At 43.4% G+C, this 20,677-nt stretch overlaps 6 protein-coding genes across 9 annotated transcripts; 3 read left to right on the top strand and 3 right to left on the bottom strand.

The window, feature by feature from the left end:
- The first annotated feature begins 1,822 nt into the window (after positions 1 to 1,822).
- On the top strand, positions 1,823 to 5,738 carry LOC110862107. Its single transcript, XM_022111261.2, has 4 exons — positions 1,823 to 2,064; positions 2,145 to 3,900; positions 4,006 to 4,122; positions 4,181 to 5,738. Exons 1-4 carry the CDS (start codon positions 2,056 to 2,058, stop codon positions 4,759 to 4,761), a joined length of 2,463 nt encoding a protein of 820 aa, XP_021966953.1. The 5' UTR covers positions 1,823 to 2,055; the 3' UTR covers positions 4,762 to 5,738.
- Positions 5,739 to 5,878: 140 nt separating this feature from the next.
- On the bottom strand, positions 5,879 to 7,622 carry LOC110862120 (cathepsin B). Its single transcript, XM_022111276.2, has 6 exons — positions 7,275 to 7,622; positions 6,966 to 7,175; positions 6,685 to 6,897; positions 6,347 to 6,605; positions 6,242 to 6,291; positions 5,879 to 6,171 (listed from the first exon to the last, which is right to left on the bottom strand). The coding sequence occupies exons 1-6, from the start codon at positions 7,467 to 7,469 to the stop codon at positions 6,013 to 6,015; spliced, it is 1,086 nt and encodes a 361-aa protein (XP_021966968.1). The 5' UTR covers positions 7,470 to 7,622; the 3' UTR covers positions 5,879 to 6,012.
- A 265-nt stretch (positions 7,623 to 7,887) lies between these two features.
- On the top strand, positions 7,888 to 12,384 carry LOC110862144 (D-glucuronyl C5-epimerase). The gene is made up of 9 exons (XM_022111314.2): positions 7,888 to 8,738; positions 8,928 to 9,272; positions 9,361 to 9,919; positions 10,034 to 10,065; positions 10,133 to 10,340; positions 10,422 to 10,609; positions 10,688 to 11,368; positions 11,731 to 11,814; positions 11,899 to 12,384. The coding sequence occupies exons 2-9, from the start codon at positions 9,093 to 9,095 to the stop codon at positions 12,031 to 12,033; spliced, it is 2,067 nt and encodes a 688-aa protein (XP_021967006.1). The 5' UTR covers positions 7,888 to 8,738; positions 8,928 to 9,092; the 3' UTR covers positions 12,034 to 12,384.
- Positions 12,158 to 13,287, bottom strand: LOC110862145. Of its 2 annotated transcripts, none has more exons than XM_022111315.2 (3): positions 13,129 to 13,287; positions 12,667 to 13,023; positions 12,158 to 12,583 (listed from the first exon to the last, which is right to left on the bottom strand). In XM_022111315.2, exons 2-3 carry the CDS (start codon positions 13,013 to 13,015, stop codon positions 12,405 to 12,407), a joined length of 528 nt encoding a protein of 175 aa, XP_021967007.1. In that variant the 5' UTR covers positions 13,016 to 13,023; positions 13,129 to 13,287; the 3' UTR covers positions 12,158 to 12,404. The 2 variants fall into 2 exon arrangements, with proteins under 2 accessions (XP_021967007.1, XP_035701132.1); XM_035845239.1 differs by having other exon boundaries at positions 12,667 to 13,020; positions 13,129 to 13,275.
- Positions 13,288 to 13,362: 75 nt separating this feature from the next.
- On the bottom strand, positions 13,363 to 17,952 carry LOC110862137 (codanin-1). 2 transcript variants are annotated; one of them, XM_022111301.2, is made up of 6 exons: positions 17,820 to 17,952; positions 17,452 to 17,564; positions 15,775 to 17,383; positions 14,883 to 15,636; positions 14,340 to 14,783; positions 13,363 to 14,212 (listed from the first exon to the last, which is right to left on the bottom strand). In XM_022111301.2, the coding sequence occupies exons 2-6, from the start codon at positions 17,523 to 17,525 to the stop codon at positions 13,536 to 13,538; spliced, it is 3,558 nt and encodes a 1,185-aa protein (XP_021966993.1). In that variant the 5' UTR covers positions 17,526 to 17,564; positions 17,820 to 17,952; the 3' UTR covers positions 13,363 to 13,535. The 2 variants fall into 2 exon arrangements, with proteins under 2 accessions (XP_021966993.1, XP_035701157.1); XM_035845264.1 differs by lacking the exon at positions 17,820 to 17,952 and having other exon boundaries at positions 17,452 to 17,783.
- Positions 17,953 to 18,936: 984 nt separating this feature from the next.
- LOC110862140 (nudC domain-containing protein 3) lies at positions 18,937 to 20,478 on the top strand. Of its 2 annotated transcripts, XM_035845252.1 has the most exons (5): positions 18,937 to 19,224; positions 19,298 to 19,677; positions 19,741 to 19,870; positions 19,951 to 20,113; positions 20,185 to 20,478. In XM_035845252.1, exons 1-5 carry the CDS (start codon positions 19,124 to 19,126, stop codon positions 20,320 to 20,322), a joined length of 912 nt encoding a protein of 303 aa, XP_035701145.1. In that variant the 5' UTR covers positions 18,937 to 19,123; the 3' UTR covers positions 20,323 to 20,478. The 2 variants fall into 2 exon arrangements, with proteins under 2 accessions (XP_035701145.1, XP_021967000.1); XM_022111308.2 differs by having other exon boundaries at positions 18,939 to 19,224; positions 19,298 to 19,870.
- Positions 20,479 to 20,677: the final 199 nt, after the last annotated feature.

A 20,677-nucleotide genomic window follows, 5' to 3' on the forward strand; every position in this document is an offset into this window, starting at 1 on the left:
CTTGCTCCAAATTGTGTCTGCATTACCAGAACCCGAATGAGGAATAATATTGTGTTGGATAAAGGACTGTGGGGCAAACCTCACGCGTTTGGATACGGCCGGACCTACAAAGACCAGAATCTTCCGGCTCGTCATGCACCTGCGAAGTGACTCGGCCAAAATGAGGGGTTCAAGGACGGAGTCGTCATCCAGGACCACGGTGACCCAGGCCTGCTCATAAACTGGAAAACCGTGGTGCTCGATTCGTACATGTTGTTGGTATTTCAGAAATTTGCAAATTCTAATTCCTACATGTTGTACCTTTCATTTTCGGATATTTCCTGGCTCAAATTCCTCTATGATCACGGAAACGAATTAAATGTGACTTCCGTTAGTGCAGCGCTGGTGAAGCGGAACGAAATCAGATCACTTGATCAAAAAAGCATAAAAAATGAGTACGCCATAAATTTTGGAGCTTTATTCTCTGTAAACTGTTCTTCCCCTACTCGTCATAAATTTTGATTTGATCCTGGTTTTAACAACTTTTTTAAGGTTGCAATTAAGGCATCAAGAAATGTTTACGATGGCTCTGTGGGAGCTTTTTCCGCACAGTTTCCTCCTTGCACAATGTTCCCCATCAAGAGTGACGGACAATCAGTGAACAATTCACCCAGTCAGTCATGCGAAGAAAGAACTTGGCCACACGTTCCCAAGATAATCTCAAAGTTATTGCATTCGTAAATGTAATAAATCAATGATGGTGGTGCAATCAAGGGTTTATGGAATGTGAAACAATAGGAAGGTGGAAAACAAAACATGCTCGCAGACAGGCCTTCCCTCCAACCGAATTGGGTATGCAACATCTGGGACAATTCGCTTTCTTGTGTGCGAACTTCCTCACAGGAGCTGACAGATTTTTGACATAGCTTGACCTCCCCGTCTGGATAAGATGCGTGCACGGGCCCCATCTGCCTCATTCGACAATGCGCCCTTGTTTAGGAAAACCCCAGCGTCATAGCGTGTATAGTATTTATATAATGCTGCTCTCCCATGCATGTGCCTCATCCCATATGCACCACAAATTTCTCTTTGATGCTGCACAAAAACTAGTGACGATGCTTCTGTTGTCAAATCTTAGAGGGTTTGACCCACAATCTTTGAACGTTGAGCGTTGGAAGAAAGAAGCAACGTCGTCCTTCCCTGTTCGTCATCGCAGCATTATTGCATACTTGTGGTGATGCATATGGATGCTTACGCCGTGTGTACCTACTTACGTACGTACCACTGAAACATCCCAAGGATCGTCAAGTGAAATTAAAAGTTTCTGTGTAGACAACAATTTATAGCCGAGTGTCCTTTTTCAAAAACTGGTTCTCAACCCAAGATGAGTTTCGTTGTTGCAGTTGTGCCCACACCATATTCTGCACTTATGAGGTCGTCTAATTGCCTATATCCAACATTCGACTTTGGTTTATCGCTTCTCGTGGTTTGGTTGGGAAATTGGCGATCGGGACGAATTTATTTCATATTATTTGGAATCTGTAACACGAGATGCATTCGCTTTCTTGTGACGCATCATCCCTTTGCACGAGCCTCATATAGGCAAACTGATTGTTTACAGTGCAAATCAAACAACAACAACAACAAACCTGCAATCATGAGATGTGCTTTTGGTGCATGGCTGATAGTTTAACTTGATCTGCAAGATCTTGAGATCAAAAATGTATGGTGACGAAGCAGACGTGCCACAATATGATGGCTTCCTTTCCCTTTCAAATTGATGGCGACTGCATGCGAGCCAGAGTGCTTGGCAGTGACCATGCACTGGGCAGAGTTGAATGAATCTGAAAGAAATGCAGACGTGAAATGAAAAGGAAATGAGTCTCATTTGGTCCCTTTCAGAAGACGGACATGGTTCACGCATCGGTCTGCCCACATTCGAGAACCGCTCAAAAAACAACCCCGTCCTGATCTTGTCGCAGAGTCAGAATCATCAACGCTCGCTGCTCGACCTAGGAGGTTGGTGCTGTTCGGGTCGAGGGGACAGGTTTTTAGTCTGCTGACCTCATTTCCAAAATGGGGAAAGTAAGTGGAATACGTTCCTTCCATTATTGTCCTGAATGGTCCAACTGTTCACACTCGTGCTTATTTCTGCATGTGCCCAGAGGGGACGAGAGGACGCCTTGACATCCAGGGTCGCCTTCTTGCCTTTGATCATTCTCAGCGCTTTATCCTCCGTCACTGTGGCCGAGTTCCAAGCTGGGCCTCAAATCGTCAACACTTTTTTTGACCCAAAATTCCACGACGACGGGAGCGGGGGGGATTCGCAGGCAGTCGAGTCTCAATTCGCCTCTCCGGGTGTCATCACAGCAAGCCAAGAAGCCTACTCCTTCACGACCACTGCTCAAAACAATCCAGAGGACGCGTACTTCTCTAGTTCGAAGCCTGCTGAACCAGATTCGACCGCCCCTCCGCCCGTCCACTTCGAGACGGGCAGTTTCCAAGAGTTCCACCAAGTCAGCCCCATCAACAATGTTCGGCATTACGGAGCAGGGCGTGAAATTTCAAGCAGCAACAATGTCGCACCGGAAATAAAAGATGAGCACATTTCAGAACCCGTCGCATCTTTCAGAAACCGACCGCAGTATGACCACCACCCTCATCACGGTGGTCTTGAGGTCGTCACGACGTATCAGCATCACAAGTCACCTCCCAATTCCGTTTCGTCATTGGGCGAGAGTGGTGGAAGTTCTGCGCCGGAAGTCATTTACGCGCCAGACGGGTGGATCCCGAACACGGAAACCTTCCCTGATTCTGACACCACGTATGCTAAGCCCATTTCGTCCAGCTCGGCGGTGAAGTGGCCGGAGGAAGTAGGCTCTTATGGCGACAATGGCGGGGACATCACTCCACAATTGTACGACTACGTGGAGCCTGCTTTGCGTGTGCCCACAACCACCACACCCAGACCCGTCTCGTCCCAATTCCACTACGCCACGCCGGTCGTGCCCACGACGCCCCATCTCCACCACTCATCCAACCCCTTGCTGGGAGGATACCAGTTTCGAGTCGCACACTCCTCCATGCTCGCCTCCATTGGAAACTACGTGTCCTCCTCCGTCTCGTCCCTCTTCAAGAGTCTTCCCAGACTCCAACTGATTCCTCCTGGTGGTCACACCCTTTCTCAGCTCGTTCAGCAGCAGCAGCAGCAGCCGTCACCCCCACAATCCACTCAGGTAGTGGATTACACCTCTCTGGATGGTAGTGCTGGTAGTGGGTACGGCGCTGTGCCCCCCGAGCCCCACAATGTTGTGCACCAGTCGTACTACCACCACAACCCTGCGCCTCCTTCTGGGACGAGTGGAAACCCAGAAGCAGTGAGTTCTGGTGGAGGCCGCCTGGTCTCATTTCCCGGTCAAGGGTACGGATACGCTCCACAGGCACCCAGCTACAAATTTATTCCCACGCTCGGCTACTCCCACGGCCCGCCAGCCACGCAGTCCCCCTCCTTTGAGTACGCACCCAGTTATTATCCCACCACAACCCACGCCTCCCACCAAACCTCCGCGAGCTATGGACAAGGACTGCCTCCTGCCTCTGCTCCCTACATTTCTGGGCCCAAGGTGACCTTTAAGTCGGAGCCAAGACCACAGAGACCACCAGGCCACGTGGTTCCGACTAGGACCAAGTCTGTGCAGTTCCCGGATATCCGAGGACGAGTCCCGAGCCTCACCAAGGGCTCCCTCTCCTCCTTGTACTCCTCGGCTGAAGACCTCATTTGGGACGCCCTCAATGGCGTTGAAGGGGAGGATGTTGCGCTCTCCGCCTTGTACGACGACGGAGACCTCGGCAACGACTACTTCGGACTGGGAAAGCCACTCAAGTCATATTATTCCACGCCAGAGGAATATTACGCCATTCGTAAGCATGCATAATCTGTATCTTACATATGTAAATAGTAGCTGCATACGTGCACAGTTCTCTTTAAAATAACGAATGGTATTAAATGAAAATGCCTCGATTTAGTGAACGATGGTGGAGCTGGAGACCAAGCACACAGCCCGAGACCCGGCAGCTCGAGTCATTCATCGCTTCCCGTTTCTGTGAATTACGCCTCCGGAAGTCCAGACTACGTTTCTTATGGTATTTAAGAGTTTAAGAGTTTTCTGGCCGTGAGTTTTACATGAGCTCCTCTTGGCAGGCATTTCATCGCACCCTTCATCCCTCAAGTACCCTCTCAAGTCGTACGGCTCCATCAAGGCGCCTGGATCCACCTCGGACGACTTCCTCCGTGACGTTCAGAACTCGTACGGAACTCCAAAGGACCTAAGGAAGCCATCAACGGTGGGATACTACCGCACGGCGGGCGGCTCCTGGGCACGAATCCCGTACGTTCGGGGATCATCCGGCTACAAATACAAGTACATCACGACCCAGCAAATGCCCATCATGGAGAGGGACCCACTCCTCCTGGACCTGGTCGAGGACGAGGCCGACTTCTACGACGGACTCAACGAAGGACGACTGCGTGACCCCAACTGCGAAAACAAACGCCACTGTGACGAAGGCGACTTGAGCACCAATGAGTATCGCGACATCGCGGAAAACGTCCAGCTCACACGCCGACCGAAATCCTCCTTCACCAACGCAATGTTTAAGAAGCTGATGAGGAACGCGGTGAGACAAGAAGGGCGACGGGGTCAGGGGCAGAGGAGGCCCAGGAGGGGAAAAGGTAAAAGGAGACGCTGTGGCACTCGTCCCAAAAGATGTCGAAAATACTAACCGCTCAATTCAACCATCGTACGCGACGTGTGTACATTGATTGGGTCGGGGGGACAGAAAAGATGGCAATTTAGGTAGGCATACATAAGGCATGTGAAATGGGGTAGATGCAGGTTTGAAAGAGAAATTGATTGGTTACAATAATTGCTCTATCCACGCGCTTTATATAACACTGCATATTTAATGCAAGATCATCCATCCATACGCTGCAAGTGAGGAACTGTAAACCAGTCTTACTCTGCCCAAAGCATAACTATATTATACTCGTATTTATTCTACTTACACATAGACCAACAAACTGGTTGTGCATAACCTGAGTCGTCTCATTTTGCTATTTTTATAAAAAATGTGAACGCATTATTTGTGAACAAATTCGATAAGGTGCTCAAATCTAATCCGCTTTTTGTGCATTTTGAGGAATTTGAGACGGACATTGACTATTATGTATTTATTTATCGTGAGGAGCTTAAGTTACAAATAGGGTGTTGAGATGGACATAATTTCACCCAATATTCATGATCTTTTGAAATTTAATTCGTACATAGACATTTTGTAACGACTCCTTATTTCATACGTCCGACAATCCACCATAACAGTCTAATTGAACGTCATTTACAAAATATGTGCTACAAAATATTAAAGTCCCCATTTTCGCCACACTTCGCGTATATACGCTTATCTACATATATTGTAAGTTGTATTAAATTAATGCTACCGTAAATTGTAATAATGCTCGTTAAGATTGGTTGGGATAATTAACAAGTGGTAAAAACAATGGTCAAGTATTTACATAGGGCAGCAATTATTTAAATCCATCCATCTATTTGCCTTGCTACAAGATGCATTGGCAATGGGCGAGTACGTAAGTTTTTGGAAATTGCTACCCTGAAGTCAAAACTTGTTTGACCATAGTTGGCAATGACAGTGTCCACAATGAAGTTGATGTGCAAATAATAAATTATAAAACCCAAAATCAATTTGCATGCGAGAAATGTAACAAAGCACCAATTTCTTTGAAAACGAGTAGTCCCAGAAAATAGAAAACATGCAATTACAGATATTCCACTCTGCATCTTTGCTACGAAGGATGAAAGCAATCCAAATCTGAGGAACAACATGTTGAGAAAGTGCCAACTTTATTACGAGCGACAATAACAATAAGATAAGTTCATATCATAGCAATAAGTCCATAGTAAGATCTTGGAGGAGATAATTTAGTTCACGTCCAGCGGCCTCATCATTATCAGGTTATCATTTTGCATTTGCCAGCCCTGCAACGATCCCACTTTCGATCCCTCCTTCGTTCTTGCCCCTCAAAATTTTGAAGAAGCCACCGTCTCCCCAATCGTAATTCCAAGAGTTGGCCACCAACCAGTACGCCACCCCGTCCTCCGTCCCCCAGCCCAACACCTGCGTTTCATGGGTCACATCAATGCACAACTTTTCAAAAGGTCAAAGTCCTAAATATTATTGCGGCTACCTTCACTGCATGACCACCCAATCGCAACCCGTGAACATGATGGTAGACGCCTAGAGAGGTAACATTGAAAACTTTCCAGATACACGTGTAAATTGTGAGGCTTACCTGATTTGTAGAGGAGGAAGTCGTCGTAAACCATCATGGCTGCTTCCACCGGCCCATTCTTCATAATTTCCGTCTGGATTTGTTCCATGTTGCTGGAAATGCTGTAGGAGCTGGAGCCAAAGTGGAGGTCTTCCTTGTAGGGAGTGCTGTACGACGCCTCGCACTGCTTCACGCACTTTGGGGTCTTCCCGTTCGTGCAGTTGGGCCTGGAGCCAGGAACGTGGTGTTCACAGGGCGCAATCTCATAAGGCTGGCATCCCTACCAAGGCATGCAGAAACAGTTCAGCTGAGTATCTACATCTATCTACGAATATACTGATATATAGTTAGGAACTTACGGAGCCCGAGTTGTAGGGGCCTCCGCTGACGATGCCGTGAGAGACCCAGTACCTCCACGCACTACTGGGAAACCCCCCATTGCACCCGAAACCACACAGAGACAAAATTCCACAGCAGGAAACCAGATTCTCGGCAGAAAATCGAAACTTGCTCGTTTTTCCCTTCGTGGCTATGCACAGCCGATCCGTCATGGCCTCCGTGGCTGCAAAGGCCTATGCTTACCACAGAAATAACAACTCCACTTGATTACATTATTTATTATCCAACTAGTTTGGCTTACCCAGCATGAGCCACAGCCGCCTTGGTCTCGAATCTCGTTCAGCGATGGGCAGAAGGGCCACTTTTCCCTCCCGTCAAACTGGTCCGGAATTAGGAGGCCGGAAGTGTTGTGCACTTGAAGGGGCAGGCGCAATTTCTTGGGTTCCTTCAATGCCCCCATCATACCCTTCAAGTAATTCATGTCTGTCTCTGGATGAAAGTTTCGCCCTGCCTGCACACCAAAATACAAAGCATGCATGATCAGCTAAACGTACTAAATCAAACGATGCATGGGCCAGTATGGAGATCTTATTGGAGGACATATATTTACCTGCCAATGTGGCTTCAAATTGTCATTGATATGCCGAATCGTGGCGTCGGAGAGAGGGTGCAAGTTTTCCGTCCTCTCTGAAATAACCTCTTGAGTAGGCGGCGGACTTGTAGCATCCGTCTTCCAGGGCCATCGCCACCCCTGACAAATGGCCACACAAAGTGACAACGTTAATAAACCTTTCAACGCCCACATCGCAAAATGGATGCGACTTTAGAGAACGAGTCAATAAACCATGCACAACAATGAGTGCGCAATAAAAAATATCTGAGATTGGCGACCAATTGGACCAAATATTCGTACTCGACTGAGCCAGCAATTTCCAATCTCAACCAAACTGACCTCCACTCGACTTCACTCCCAGGAAGCAAACTACGACTAAACTTTGAAGAGTTTAATCTTAGTTGCAGTCAAAAATCCAAACTAAAAAAACGACGCAGCTGAATGAATCTGACTTGTGATTAGAAGACATGACTAATATGCTGCTAGGACTGGAGATTCGTATACTTTATTGGGATACACGCCAATGTATGTTTATATGGATAAAAGTACATACAGTGACTGTACATATGCATGTACATTACATACAGTCACTCTTTTAAGCCCGAAGCTATACTTACTAAAAAGGCTTTTAAAAGATACACATGAGTTCAACTTCCTCGGAAGGCCTTAGCTACGAGGAGAATATAGCGAATTTCACATGAATTCAGGTTGAAATACTAATAAATAAATTATCATCATGCCTCCTGATTTGCCACCATCGGGTTTCAATCGCATTCGCTATTTGTCAGAATATATATTCATTCCAGAAAATAATAAGAGTCGTTGGACCAAATTATTTGCGTGACTCGTCAATCGTCATTGCGTGTCAGCTCATAGCACATACCTACATAGTTATCTGTCTGGAGGTTTTCTTTACGATAGCCCTACGCCAAGTGTAGGCACTCGGGCGTGAGACTTATTTATTTCTTCTGCTCAGACCAGAAATAAATATATAGATTATGTATATTCCCCACTAATGCTTACAATTAGATTATCGTAACTAAACTTAATTGTCAAGATTTATGGAAAATTCTGGATGGAAAGAATGTACCGAAACCGAAGGTTGGCGAATACCAGTGGGATTCGCAATTTGCGAAGCACATCAAATAAATGAAGGCATGCAATTTGTAAATGTTGATGTCAACCGTGTCCCATGTCTATGCACCTTTGTGAAAGTAAAACTCATAGAAAAGCATAGAAAATGAGTGCATAGAGAATGGAGTAAGCACCGTGTTTGATCATTTGATTGCCTTGGGTTTGCCAGTTCTCACAGAATGCCAAGAAATCACAAAAATAAGATGACTTAAATATATATCTACAATAAGTGCAATATTTCAATTACAACAGGACAAAAACCAATTAAAGTGTCTTGTCGTGTTGCTTAAACATTTTGAGAAATTCGGATCCAATCTCGCTCGAATGGTACGTTCCTTTGCTCACTTTAATTTACTTTAAATGAAAAATAATAGCCAGAGTAAAATCATACGATCTTCAATGGGCATGGGCAATAATATCGAATTATTTTGCTGACGATGATGCAAATAATCGGCGTGGATGTGAATGTGACGAAGTTGTTCTTAAATATGTATCTATCTGCATAATTATTCGCAGAATTTGTCTTTTGACTTGTGGTTGAACAAGGGACAATAGTCAAGAGCCGGATGGAAATGAGGACAAAGTCACCAGCTCACTGTTTCATGTGATGCGTGACAAAATCGAAACCCCTCCAAAAACATGTCACACTGAAGGAGCCATAAGTTGGGTGGGAGCGCTGTGATGATGACGATGGTTCGCATTCCGAGCTTCAAGTGCCTCCTCCTTCTTCTCGTTGTCGTCGTCATTGGCCTCACGGTGGGGCTAATTTCCAAATGCACAAGCTCCCCGTCCCCCCGAAACCTCCTCCAGGTTGAGCATCTACGTAGAGGCAGCAGCAACAACAACAACGACGATAATAAGGTACACATTCCCGTCATTACGTACGCTATCTTTACGCTACGTGGTTGAAAACTTGAGTTGATCCCAATCGTCCTTGTTCTTGTCGTAGGAGGGTTTTAATTACTATCAGTCCATTAACGATGGCGAAATAGAAGACGTCGGGCAGAAAAGCCATCAAGTGTCGTCAATTTTGAAAAGGCCAGCCGCAGCCATTAATAGAAAAAAGACCAAGGCCAGTATTTCAAAGCCAAATCCAGACCCTCCTAGTTTGGGCGGGCTGGACTACCCTTTCGATGAAGAAGAAGGTGGCGACGGTGGAGCAAATACCAAGACGAAGAGTGATGGTGCCCCGAGAAAGAAGGCGATTGGTGGGCAGAGTGACGTGACGGATATTACTTGCAACATTAACAATGGGAAGTACAAGATTGAGTGCAAGAAGGACGCCTCGGAGGTGTACATCCCATTCAACTTCATTCACAAGTATTTTGAAATTTATGGGAAGTTGGAGGAGCCGAAGGAAGGAGAGGAGCAAACGTTTACCTGGCTGCACAGCTTCGCAAAAATATATCGACCCAACCTGCCATACAACCCCAAAGGAATTTTTACCTATTTCGAAAACTACAATGTCGAAGTCCGAGATCGGGTCAAGTGCATCAGTGGAGCTGAAGGTATACAAACAACTATTAACGCAATTTTATTCATGTCATGTTAAGCTGTATTATCGCACATGTAACCTTAAAGGCATACGTTTAAGTTAACTAGCGATATTCCTAATTCTATAGGTGTTCCAATATCAACGCAGTGGGACCCAAACGTATGTAGCCATACATAATGTTGTAATGTTTGAATTACTGACCACCATTTTGTCTTCTGGACAACAGGGCTATTTTTACCCCATCCAAATCGCCCAATTTGGCTTATCTCATTTCTCAAAGTTCTTAACGGAGGGGGAGCCGAAGCGAGCAATTTTAGAGGACGGGGATGATACGAGGGGCGGCTGGTTTCCCATCGACCTTGTGGGTACACTTCCCAATGATAACAACGACCCATCGACCAACCACTTTGTCCAAATTCAATCACCACCTTCCAGTATAATTAATTATATATTTACTTTGCAATAAAGTTTTGCGGATAAGGAAGAAATGATAATTTGCTAATTGGAATATGCAGGTGATCTTAATGTGAAGCTGGATATTGGGGTGACCAAGCCACGAATGCTAATGCTGAGTTGGCAGATGCGTGTCATGGGGGCTGCAGAACAGAGAAGACCCAATGTCACTTTCACAGCCACCGTTCGCTATGAATCTCAACTTTATTACCTGCACTATGTTTTGGAGGATTTTCTTATCCAAGCAAAAGTAAGTTTCCCAACCATTTTATGACCCCCCGACGCCCGTCCATGTAAGGAGTCAAGTCATGCAATACATTTGTCACAGGACAAGCACATTTACCACGGCCTGGGGTCAAGGAGTCTTTCTGCATGGCATCACATTATACGCGATCTTGGTGTGGACCTCCAGAAAGGCATCAACACAATGTCACAGAAGGTCAAAAAGTCTAAAATTTTGAAAATAGTGAGATCGAAAGTGCAACTGGAGTCAATTTCGATAACGTGCACCTCCCCGGGCATCCCCATCTTGTTGGATAACATGACCTTGTCCACAAATGAACATCTCGCTCAGTTCTACCAAGCCGCAGACTGGTTTGTTACTCATCAAGACCGTCGAGGCGGCTGGCCAATCCCAGTTCGGCGGAAATTTGGTTCGGATTTTTACCCCGTCTTGAAATCTGGCTGGTATTCCGCCATGGGACAAGGTCATGCCCTCTCTCTACTCGCCCGCGCTTATTCCGTCACCACAAACAATTCTCATTATGGCGAGGCTTGTGCCAAAGCTGTCGCCACGATATTTGACCATTCCGGAGAGGAAAATGGCGTGCGTGCCGTGTTTATGGACAAATACGTCTGGTTCGAAGAGTACCCGACTACTCCGAGCTCATTTGTTCTCAACGGGTTCATGTATTCCTTGCTGGGTCTCTACGACGTCAAATCACTGAGCGTTATGGGTGCTCTGGATAAAGCAGAATCCCTCTATGATGCAGGCTTGATCTCATTAAAGGTAAATTTCTTCCCATCCATTCCGGCGACAATTGGATTATCTAACTCCAAGTGTACACTGTTTGTGGGGCCTGCGTGAGTCCTTTCACACAATTCTTAGAATTGTGTTTGTATTTAGAACTCATTTAGAACGCTCGTTTCAGCAGCCCATTTTTTGAAGGTCCACAATTAAAGCTCAGAAACTGTTGCGTAAAATACCATGAACATTATTGAAAATGTGGTATCACATTTTGTTCCAAATTTTGAGATGCAATGTAATATCTCGGCTCCATCAAGAACTGCAATGCACTTTCCTTCAGGGAGCCGAAATATTGCGTCTAAAGTGTGTATTTACTTTTATGTTCATTTGTTCATTTTTTTAAGGCAATGCTGCCATTGTATGATACCGGAAGTGGGACTTTCTATGACCTACGTCACTATACTGTATCCGGAATCTCGCCAAATCTGGTTAGTAAATATGCATTTTTGATATTTTGATAGAAAATACACATTATAATTTTATAATTATTTATATCTCTTATTCCAAACCAGGCCAGACTGGACTACCATGTGACGCACATCAACCAACTCCTAACGTTCGCCACATTTGAAAAGGATCCCATTTTTAAGACGGTCGCCGAAAGATGGATCGGCTACACGGAGGGAACGAGGGCGGCGCACAACTGACTGGAAAATGAAACCGTATTGTAATTAATTAAATTACAGATAAACCAAAAAAGTCACATCGTACATAATCGTAAACTACACAAGACTTGACTACTCAATCAATAATTTGTAATACTAATTTTAATACGATTGCACTGCATGACAGCATTTTAATGATTCTAGTCCGTAGACTTGACCTTATAAAACACACCTCCAGATACGTTACTATAATATTATAATAACAGTTATTTAACTCCGATGTTAAGAATAAGAAAATAATACTCGTATAAATATACTTAGAATATGAATTATGTATGAGGATATAAGTTGTGGATTTTGTTGGAACAATAATAAAAATACAATCTTTGAATAGATGAGATGAGCATGCATATTTACTCAGCCCCAACTTCCGGTAGAATCATCCCCAACAAATACGCCCTGTCCGCCACGATTTCACTCGACCACATGGATTTCAGAGTTGGGTTGTTTCCCAGGTACATAATTTTTGACCCTTTAATGACAATGCACGGTTTGTTGGACAATAGTTGCCCCATGACGCCAACATAGGACCCTGCAATGTCAACACCACCATTTAGTTAAAGACTGACACCGATAACTATAATGGTGAATTGGCGAATAATTGAGTGTTGATACCATTGACGATGCCAGAATGGTTGCCACCGGGCAGTGTGTTAAAATCATGGACGACGGCTTCTCCTGTGCCGTCGGAGATGCGGAGGGAGGAAGAGTTTTGCACTCCCATGACGACGCCTTGGACCCAGACCAGGGAGAGGTCGACGTGCAGTTGTTGCGGGGGGTGGATGGTCCGAGGCGTCTGCGGAGAGCTGAGGACGGTGGCGAGTGACGACTCCAACAGTGCGGGCCCAATTGCGAGGTCATCTGAGTGGAGGGTCAACCCCCAGCTTCCTTCCTCCTCGCCTGCCTGGGCAACTCGCAGATCTCTTATCTCCACTTTGTAAGCCGGCGCATCCAAGGTTCCCATTTTGGCTGCTATAACCAATAGAGAACGATAAGAACGATATATTACTTAAGCCCACTGCCCAATACAGCAAACATATGTTGTCATATGCAAATTCAGGGAAAACTACAACTTACGGTTGGATACTCAATTTAGTAACGAAGCCAATTATTTCTTTTGGTAGCAAACAATCCAGCGCAACGTCGGTTCGGTTAACCAGTGACATTTAATGATTTAACCTAATTTTATGTCTGCCTGGTTTTGTCAACAAATGGTTCCCGCAAAACTGTGAACCGTGGATTCAGTGAACATGAAACATGAATGACATGAATGTTTAAACGGAATTAATTAAAATCAATGCATCACCATTCTTAACAACTAATGTCAACTAAGCACATAAATTGACTGATTTTATTGGACATTTTCATTCCATTTATACTATTTCCTGCATAGACCTAAGTTAAGACTACAATAACAATAAAAAGAGTAAGCGTAACATCAAATGTATCATAAAAAACAGACATTCTCGTGTCATACTGATTTCCTAAAACTCTCCGTCATAATGATCATCGGAACAAAACCATGAAATCCACTCAACAACTTCCCTGCTCGACCCGTCCGCGTAATTACGATGGTCTCCCTTCGTCAAGGAAATCAACCTTTTAAGTAATTGGGACACTTTTTTGCTTTCCTGAGGGGACAAGCCTTCCCTGAGCAATCGAAAACAGTCTTGCTCAACAGTCTCAAAATCTAACAAGCTCTCCTTAATTAACAGCAATATTATCTCCTCCAATTTTGTCCAAGACAAGGTCCTCACATTTTCGGAACATTCACTTAAGATTAGAATATTTCTGGGGCTTAGCAATTGACAGTCTAAACTCCAACACGGTTTCCATAAGCAAATCAATTTCATTTGTCGTTCGGCGTTCAAAATTTGGGGCCAAAATGCAATTAAGGTAACTCCAAAGTCGACGAGGGTGCTTATCATTCCCTGAATGTTTCCCATCGGGGTACAATTCAGAATATCGTCAATGGCTGAATCCAGAACTGGGAACTTGTCGTGGAGTCGTTTCATGCAGCGGTGAAGAGTAATCATCACTCTAAAACTGGGAGCAGCAGTTGTGGTATTATTGTTATCCTCTCCTCCAGTAGGTGTGAGCACAGCATCGGTGGACGGTGGTGGATGATGAGGAGAGGCTAACGGAATTTCGGGAAACATTTCTGAAAAATAAAATTTAGGTGGTAATTAATAAAACTAATTAAACCCCGTATTATCTAAAATTATATTTAAATCCAACTAAAGAATATGCAAGTAAGGCTAGATAATAAATGCAATAATAATAAGGACCTGGTTTTATATGGATTTCAATCCACTGAGAGACTTTGTCCGTTGTTTGTCTCTCTGCAATTTGTTGGCAAATTTTTAAGGCATCCATGGACAAAGTTTCGCCAATCAGTAGGTTTACGGAGACTTGACATTTCGAATTTATGAACCCAGACACCCCTTGCAACATGGTCGTCCGACAAAGTTCAGCTGCATTTTCTTCAAATATTCTCTCTTGTGCTAGCTCATTTCTTCGATCAGACAATGTTTTCCGAAGGATTTTCACATAATTGGAAGCAATCCTATCCGAAATAAAGTCAACTGTCCTTTTTACAGAGGCTGAGTTCAGGTCAAAAAAGCTGCACTCTAGTTGTCGTTGTAATTCAGCATCAATGGAAATCGTTTTTGGGGACCTAGGACTTGGTCTTGCAGATATTGGACGAATGTGCCGATGTTGCCCGTTATTACCTGAAATTTTTAAGTTTCAATGTAATTTTATTAAATTTTCCAAGAACACTCAGAACATATTAGATTATACGCAATAAGTTAAATCGGCGGATGGTGTACCGAATGGTGATGGGGTTATGGTAGCAGGAACTTGCGGATGCTGTAATCCAGAGTGCAGGGTGAACTTCATGTGGTTGAACTTTACAGTAAAGTAAAATTTAGAAAGGTGTTCTCCGAGGAATGTTTTGGCATCTATTGGAATTATACATCCAGCCCCTTCGTTGAGGTGGGTCATGGAAAGTTTGTCAGGCTGATGAGAGTTCAATATCTGGTCTGTTAAATCGTCCTCATTGTCATGAAGAAAGGCGATGGGAAAAACGTCCAAAGAGAATAAATTTCCACACCAAAATCTAAGAAAGTTCTTGTTCTCAAGGCATAATTGAGACAAATTTTCATTTACTGAGAACAAATTTCGATATGCGGAACAAATGAGCAGAATGACTTTTTTGTAGGCGGGAAGCTGAAGAGAAATATAATCTGCGGATGATAAAAATTCTATAATCCATGGAAGTGTAAAAGTCAGTCTGGATTTTTTGACCGCATTGCACAAAATGGAATAGAGGTCCAAGGAAGGTTTTTGATGTCTCCGAAGTTCGACGTGCTTACTGGAGAGAGTTTCTCGGTCGAGCAAAGAGCTGTTGTTGGGTTGGCTAACCGCAACAGTGGAGTTACTATTATTATGAGCTTCTCGATATGGTAAAAATGCAATCCATCCTAACAGTTTTGCTAAGAGGACAGATTTTCTTAGCAAATATTCCTCCTCGTGCTCAGAAATAGCTTCAGCTTCAGCAGAAGAATCCAACGAATCTTCAATCTGAATAAAACAAGACAAATTATTAAATTCATTAGCCGACCTTTCAGTAACAATGAAAATTATTGTGAGTGCCTGTAAATACTTTGAAAAATGACTCCACCTATTCAACAATTTTAAATTGGGCTCAAATGAACTTGCCTGTTGAATTTCAAAGGAGATCCGATCCACTAAATGTTGATTGAAAGGAGGGGAAGCAGCAGTGGTGATGAAATATTGTTGAAAGGCAAAGCAATCCTTTGACCCTGATTCCAGCTCGGATATGGACGACATCCGATTGTTGAGCTTGGCCATGCGGTCCGGATTTGCTTGCTCCAAACCCTTCATGACGTCATCTTGAACCCTTACAGACCTTTCATGACGAGACTCCTCCATCGAGTCCATTGTGTACTGGGCAGAAAACAAGGCAGCAAAATGGGACAGGTTTACCCACGTCGAGTTTATGCTGAAGAGTGCTTTGATATTTTGATGTAGGGGATCCCCAATCTCCCGATTAGTTGAGGACCCCATTATTTTGGATGGCCTTGATCTTGAAAAACTATTAGTTTTATCAAATGAAGACTGATCTCTTCCACCTGGAATGGTCGTCGTCCCCTTTCGTTCCTCCCACAAAGTTTTGATTAAATAAAATAGGTCCCTCTGCTTACAAAAGGAATGAAAGTTTCCTTGTGATGGAAAGTTTGACCTGCCATCAGTTTCACTCCTAAATGTCACACACTGATGAAACTCAGAGGGTTTTCTTGACAGCTCCACCTGCATTTCTTTTCGTCCCTTGTCACGTTGGATTTCACACCAGGCTTGAAAATTCTTTCGAAATGATTTGGGTATTCGGTGAGGATATTTATCCACGAGGAGCTGCACAACTTCCGGGTCGATTGAAACTAGTGAACTGCTGAGCTGAAGAGTCAACACTTTGATGACAAAGAAAATCTGTTGCGCCACAGTGGTTAGATCACCACCAATTTTCGAAGCAATGTTCGTATACTCCAGTTCCGTGCTGGTGAGTGGACGAGTGGATACTATCAGCTGCAAAAGGAGTGAAATTTCCTCAATAATATTTTGACTCACATTTTTGTCCAACAGGGAAGAATATTCTGAGGCAACTTTGTCAATGTTTGATGCAATTTCAGGCGTTATCTCAGCAAATAATTCAGCAGATCGAGGGCATTGTCGTTTTTTGGTGATGGTTTCAGTCGATTCTCGTTTTGGAGTCAATAAATTCACTCGAGTTTTTAGCTGGAGTTTTTGCTCAGAAGTTTCTTGTTGTTGTTGATCGGCATTACCACAAAGTGTTCTCCCTTGCAGCTTAATTTCCAAGTTTCTCAATTTATTCTCACTGGCTGAACTAAATCCAGAAGAGGTAGGTTTATTATTACTGGGGAACCTTTCTTTCTGCTGTGGAGTCATCGTTGTCGCGAACGCAGAATGCAGTTCATGCATCGAGTCGTCAATGGATGGAAAGAGTGTTCTGTTTTGAATATCTGGGGGGCGCCTGGGTGCTGAGACAGGTTTAATTCGTCGACCAGGACTACCGTTAAGATTACTGGAGGGTGGCATAGCCGGTGGGCGAAGAGTTAGAGAAATGTGAGCTGCAGAATAATTATTCTGAGATAATGATGAAGTGGAGCAGGAGGAGGAGGAGGAAGTAGTCGTCACAATTTTGTTGTTTGGAAACTCTCTTTTGAATACACCAACGGGGTCAGCACTTGGAGTAAAGGAGGATGAGGATGCAAACTCTGGCGAGACTTTGCTGCATAATTAATTTTAGAATCGTTAAGTATAAAAAATGTTAAAGAAATAAAACACAGTCTGCGATACCTTAAAGATGCAAGTTTGTGAACAATGTCCAACATTTCTAGGTTGGGGTCCGTAGTTGAGGTCATCATCATCATGTGTGACTTGTTGTGAATTGTATGCTGTCAAACTCCTATCTGGAATTAAAATGAAACGCCATTTTCAACTCTCAATATTAATTATTGTACATAATATAGTATATTATTCGTCTTATATTGTATATAAATTATGGTATGACGAAACGGTGAAAACGTCCACAAATTTTAATCATTTTGAGAGAAGATAATAAAATACTGTAGCATGTACATTGCAACTATTGCAAGTATTTGTAAATAAATAATTTGTTATTCACAATTATGCCACTTGTGTACATTAGGAATTATATTTATTACCTTAATACTAGCAAAACTTTTGATTTTACCAGCTACTATTTACTATTTTATGAAGTAGCTGCCGAATGAATCAGCTGCTGAGATTTTCACATGTTGTACCGCCCGCCATCTACCATCTACCCTATGCTATCGTACATCATCTACTTTTTTATCATCTATCTTTTTTTTATCATCTACCTTTTTTTATCATCTACCTTTTTTTTATCATCTACCTTTTTTTTATCATCTACCTTTCTAAAAATCTCAAATTCCCCAAAAATGTTAAAGTGCCCCAAAACTCCGGCATTTATAAATTTACCCCCGAAATTTTTATGGGGCAATGTGAGATACATTGGGGCAACGTGAGATTTTATTTCATATTGGGGTATCGTTCGTTTTTTAGCGAGCGAAGCGAGCAGGTTAGGTTAGATCTGCTAGGTAGGGAAAAGTGTGAAATGTTTAGTTAGCCAACCTAACTAGCTAGGATAGATACAACCTAGGTAGCTAGCTATCCTAGCGAGCTAGCTAGGCTAGGTAGCTCTGCTAGCTAGGCTAGGTAGATGTGCTAGCTAGCTAGGCTAGGTAGATATGCTAGCTAGCTAGGCTAGGTAGATGTGCTAGCTAGCTAGGCTAGGTAGATGTGCTAGCTAGCTAGGCTAGGTAGATGTGCTAGCTAGCTAGGCTAGGTAGATGTGCTAGCTAGCTAGGCTAGGTAGCTGTGCTAGCTAGGCTAGGTAACTCTGCTAGCTAGGCTAGGTAGCTCGGCTAGCTAGCTAGGTTAGCTAGCTAAGCATTTCACACTTTCCCCTACCTAGCAGATCTAACCTAACCTGCTCGCTTCGCTCGCTAAAAAACGAACGATACCCCAATAGGAAATAAAATCTCACGTTGCCCCAATGTATCTCACATTGCCCCATAAAAATTTCGGGGGTGGATTTATAATTTATAAAACCCGGAGTTTTGGGGCACTTTAACATTTTTGGGGAATTTGAGATTTTTAGAAAGGTAGATGATAAAAAAAGTAGATGTTGAAAAAGTAGATTATATACAGTAGCATAGGGTAGATGGTAGATGGTGGGCGGTACAACATGATTTTCACCCGCCTCCAGATTTTCACACAAAAACCACACACCGCTGCTCATGCTGCTCCAACGAACATGTATTTCATCCCAGTGATTGATTCATTCTCTCTGATGCTGCTCTAAATCTCATTGCTTTTTCCCCGACTACAGACTTGCAAACAAAAAACAAAAAACATAAACACCTCTTAAAAATATGTGACAATTCAGGACAAGAAATAAGTACTTTTCTGTTCTCCTGTCACGATGACTTCGGAAGCCTGCGAAGCCGCGCTGGATGCAGCACTGCAAAATTGTGGAAATGTCGACGCTTTTCTGGACAACGTTTTTGGCTTCTTGGCAAGAAGGCGAGTAACGCATATTTCTGTAAATATTTAAAAAGACTCGTATATTTTTACTGTGTAATACTCGCCAGGGCAGAACTGACTTTTATGTGGAATGTCCACCCGAAGGAGGTCGATTCGGATTTCCTCCTGGTCATGCAGAATCCCTTGTTCGCTCAAATTTTGTTAAATGGAAAAAGTATTTTAGTGAACAATCAAGTCCGCTGTTAAACTTCAAAGCACCAAGCCCGACAACCAGTTCTGTACAAGCTTCTTGTCAAGTAAATGAAGTAATCAAATCGACAAATGTCGTGGATCCGTCTGCTACTTCCCCTTCTGAGATTATCGTTCCAAAATGCCTTGTAGTCCCTGACGAAGGTGGAAATTCAGGAAAGGACGATGCACATAATGGACGGGTGACAGAAAAGTATTCTTGGTCTCAAACCATAGCGGAGGTCGACGTAACTATTCCGATAGGTCAACATGTCAGAAAGGGAAAGCAAATGCAAGTCATGATTGAAAGTGGTCGAATCTTTATAGCCGAGACTGGAAGCATCGATTCTCCAATTGTGGAAGGAAACCTGTCTTTTCCTGTCAAGAAGGATGATTGTTATTGGAATCTACTTCCGGGAGAGTGTGTGCGAATTTGGCTTCAGAAATCACAAGAAAGGTGTGTTGCGTATTGCTGAGGCATTTGTTGACAATTTTAATATTTAACAAATTTGTTATTTCATTCTTTAATTTTTGTAGATGGTGGCAAGCACTCTTGGAAGGTGAGGAACTTTTGGAAATGAGCCAAATTGAAGCAGTCCGTCCCATGGAAGAACTGGACCAAGAGGAACAAATGAAAATTCAGGAACTTTGCTGGAACGAAGAAAGGAAGAGACAGGGCCTCCCCACGTCGGAAGACATGGTAGTTCTCCTAATTATTTACTGAATTAATTGCAAATTATTATTTTTAACTGTAATAAATTTACTCTGTAGAAAATGCAAGAGATTCTTGAGAAAGCATGGAATGCTGATGGCTCCCCGTTCAAAGGGACGCCCATCGACCCTTCCATAATCCAGTTTTCACCTCAAAACCAGTCAACGTTCTTCTCACCCCAACCCGACAAATCATAATCTGATTATAAATACTTCCTTCATTCATTCGTAATTTTTATAAATTCCTGAATCTACAATCTCCATATTTTTGCTACACCTATGTATGTACAAGTTTGTATTTTTAGCTAAGTGGAATAATAATTGCAACAATAATAAGCATCATGAACATCGAAACGACCTTTTCCAGAAGATCGCCTGCAAAAGTGATTGAATGTATTTACCATGCAACATGTTAAAATCGTGGATCCATCCATCGCACTTTCTCCGCTGCTGCTAGGCTAGTCCCATATCGCCAGCCCATTCGTCGGGCATGTTCGATTTTTCGCAGGCTATGCTGTTAGCTGTTCCCATGTTTTTGCACGTTGTGTGTCGA

Source organism: Folsomia candida, unplaced genomic scaffold (assembly GCF_002217175.1).
Source record: "Folsomia candida strain VU population unplaced genomic scaffold, ASM221717v1 Fcan01_Sc049, whole genome shotgun sequence".
NCBI classification, from domain to species: Eukaryota; Metazoa; Arthropoda; class Collembola; order Entomobryomorpha; family Isotomidae; genus Folsomia; species Folsomia candida.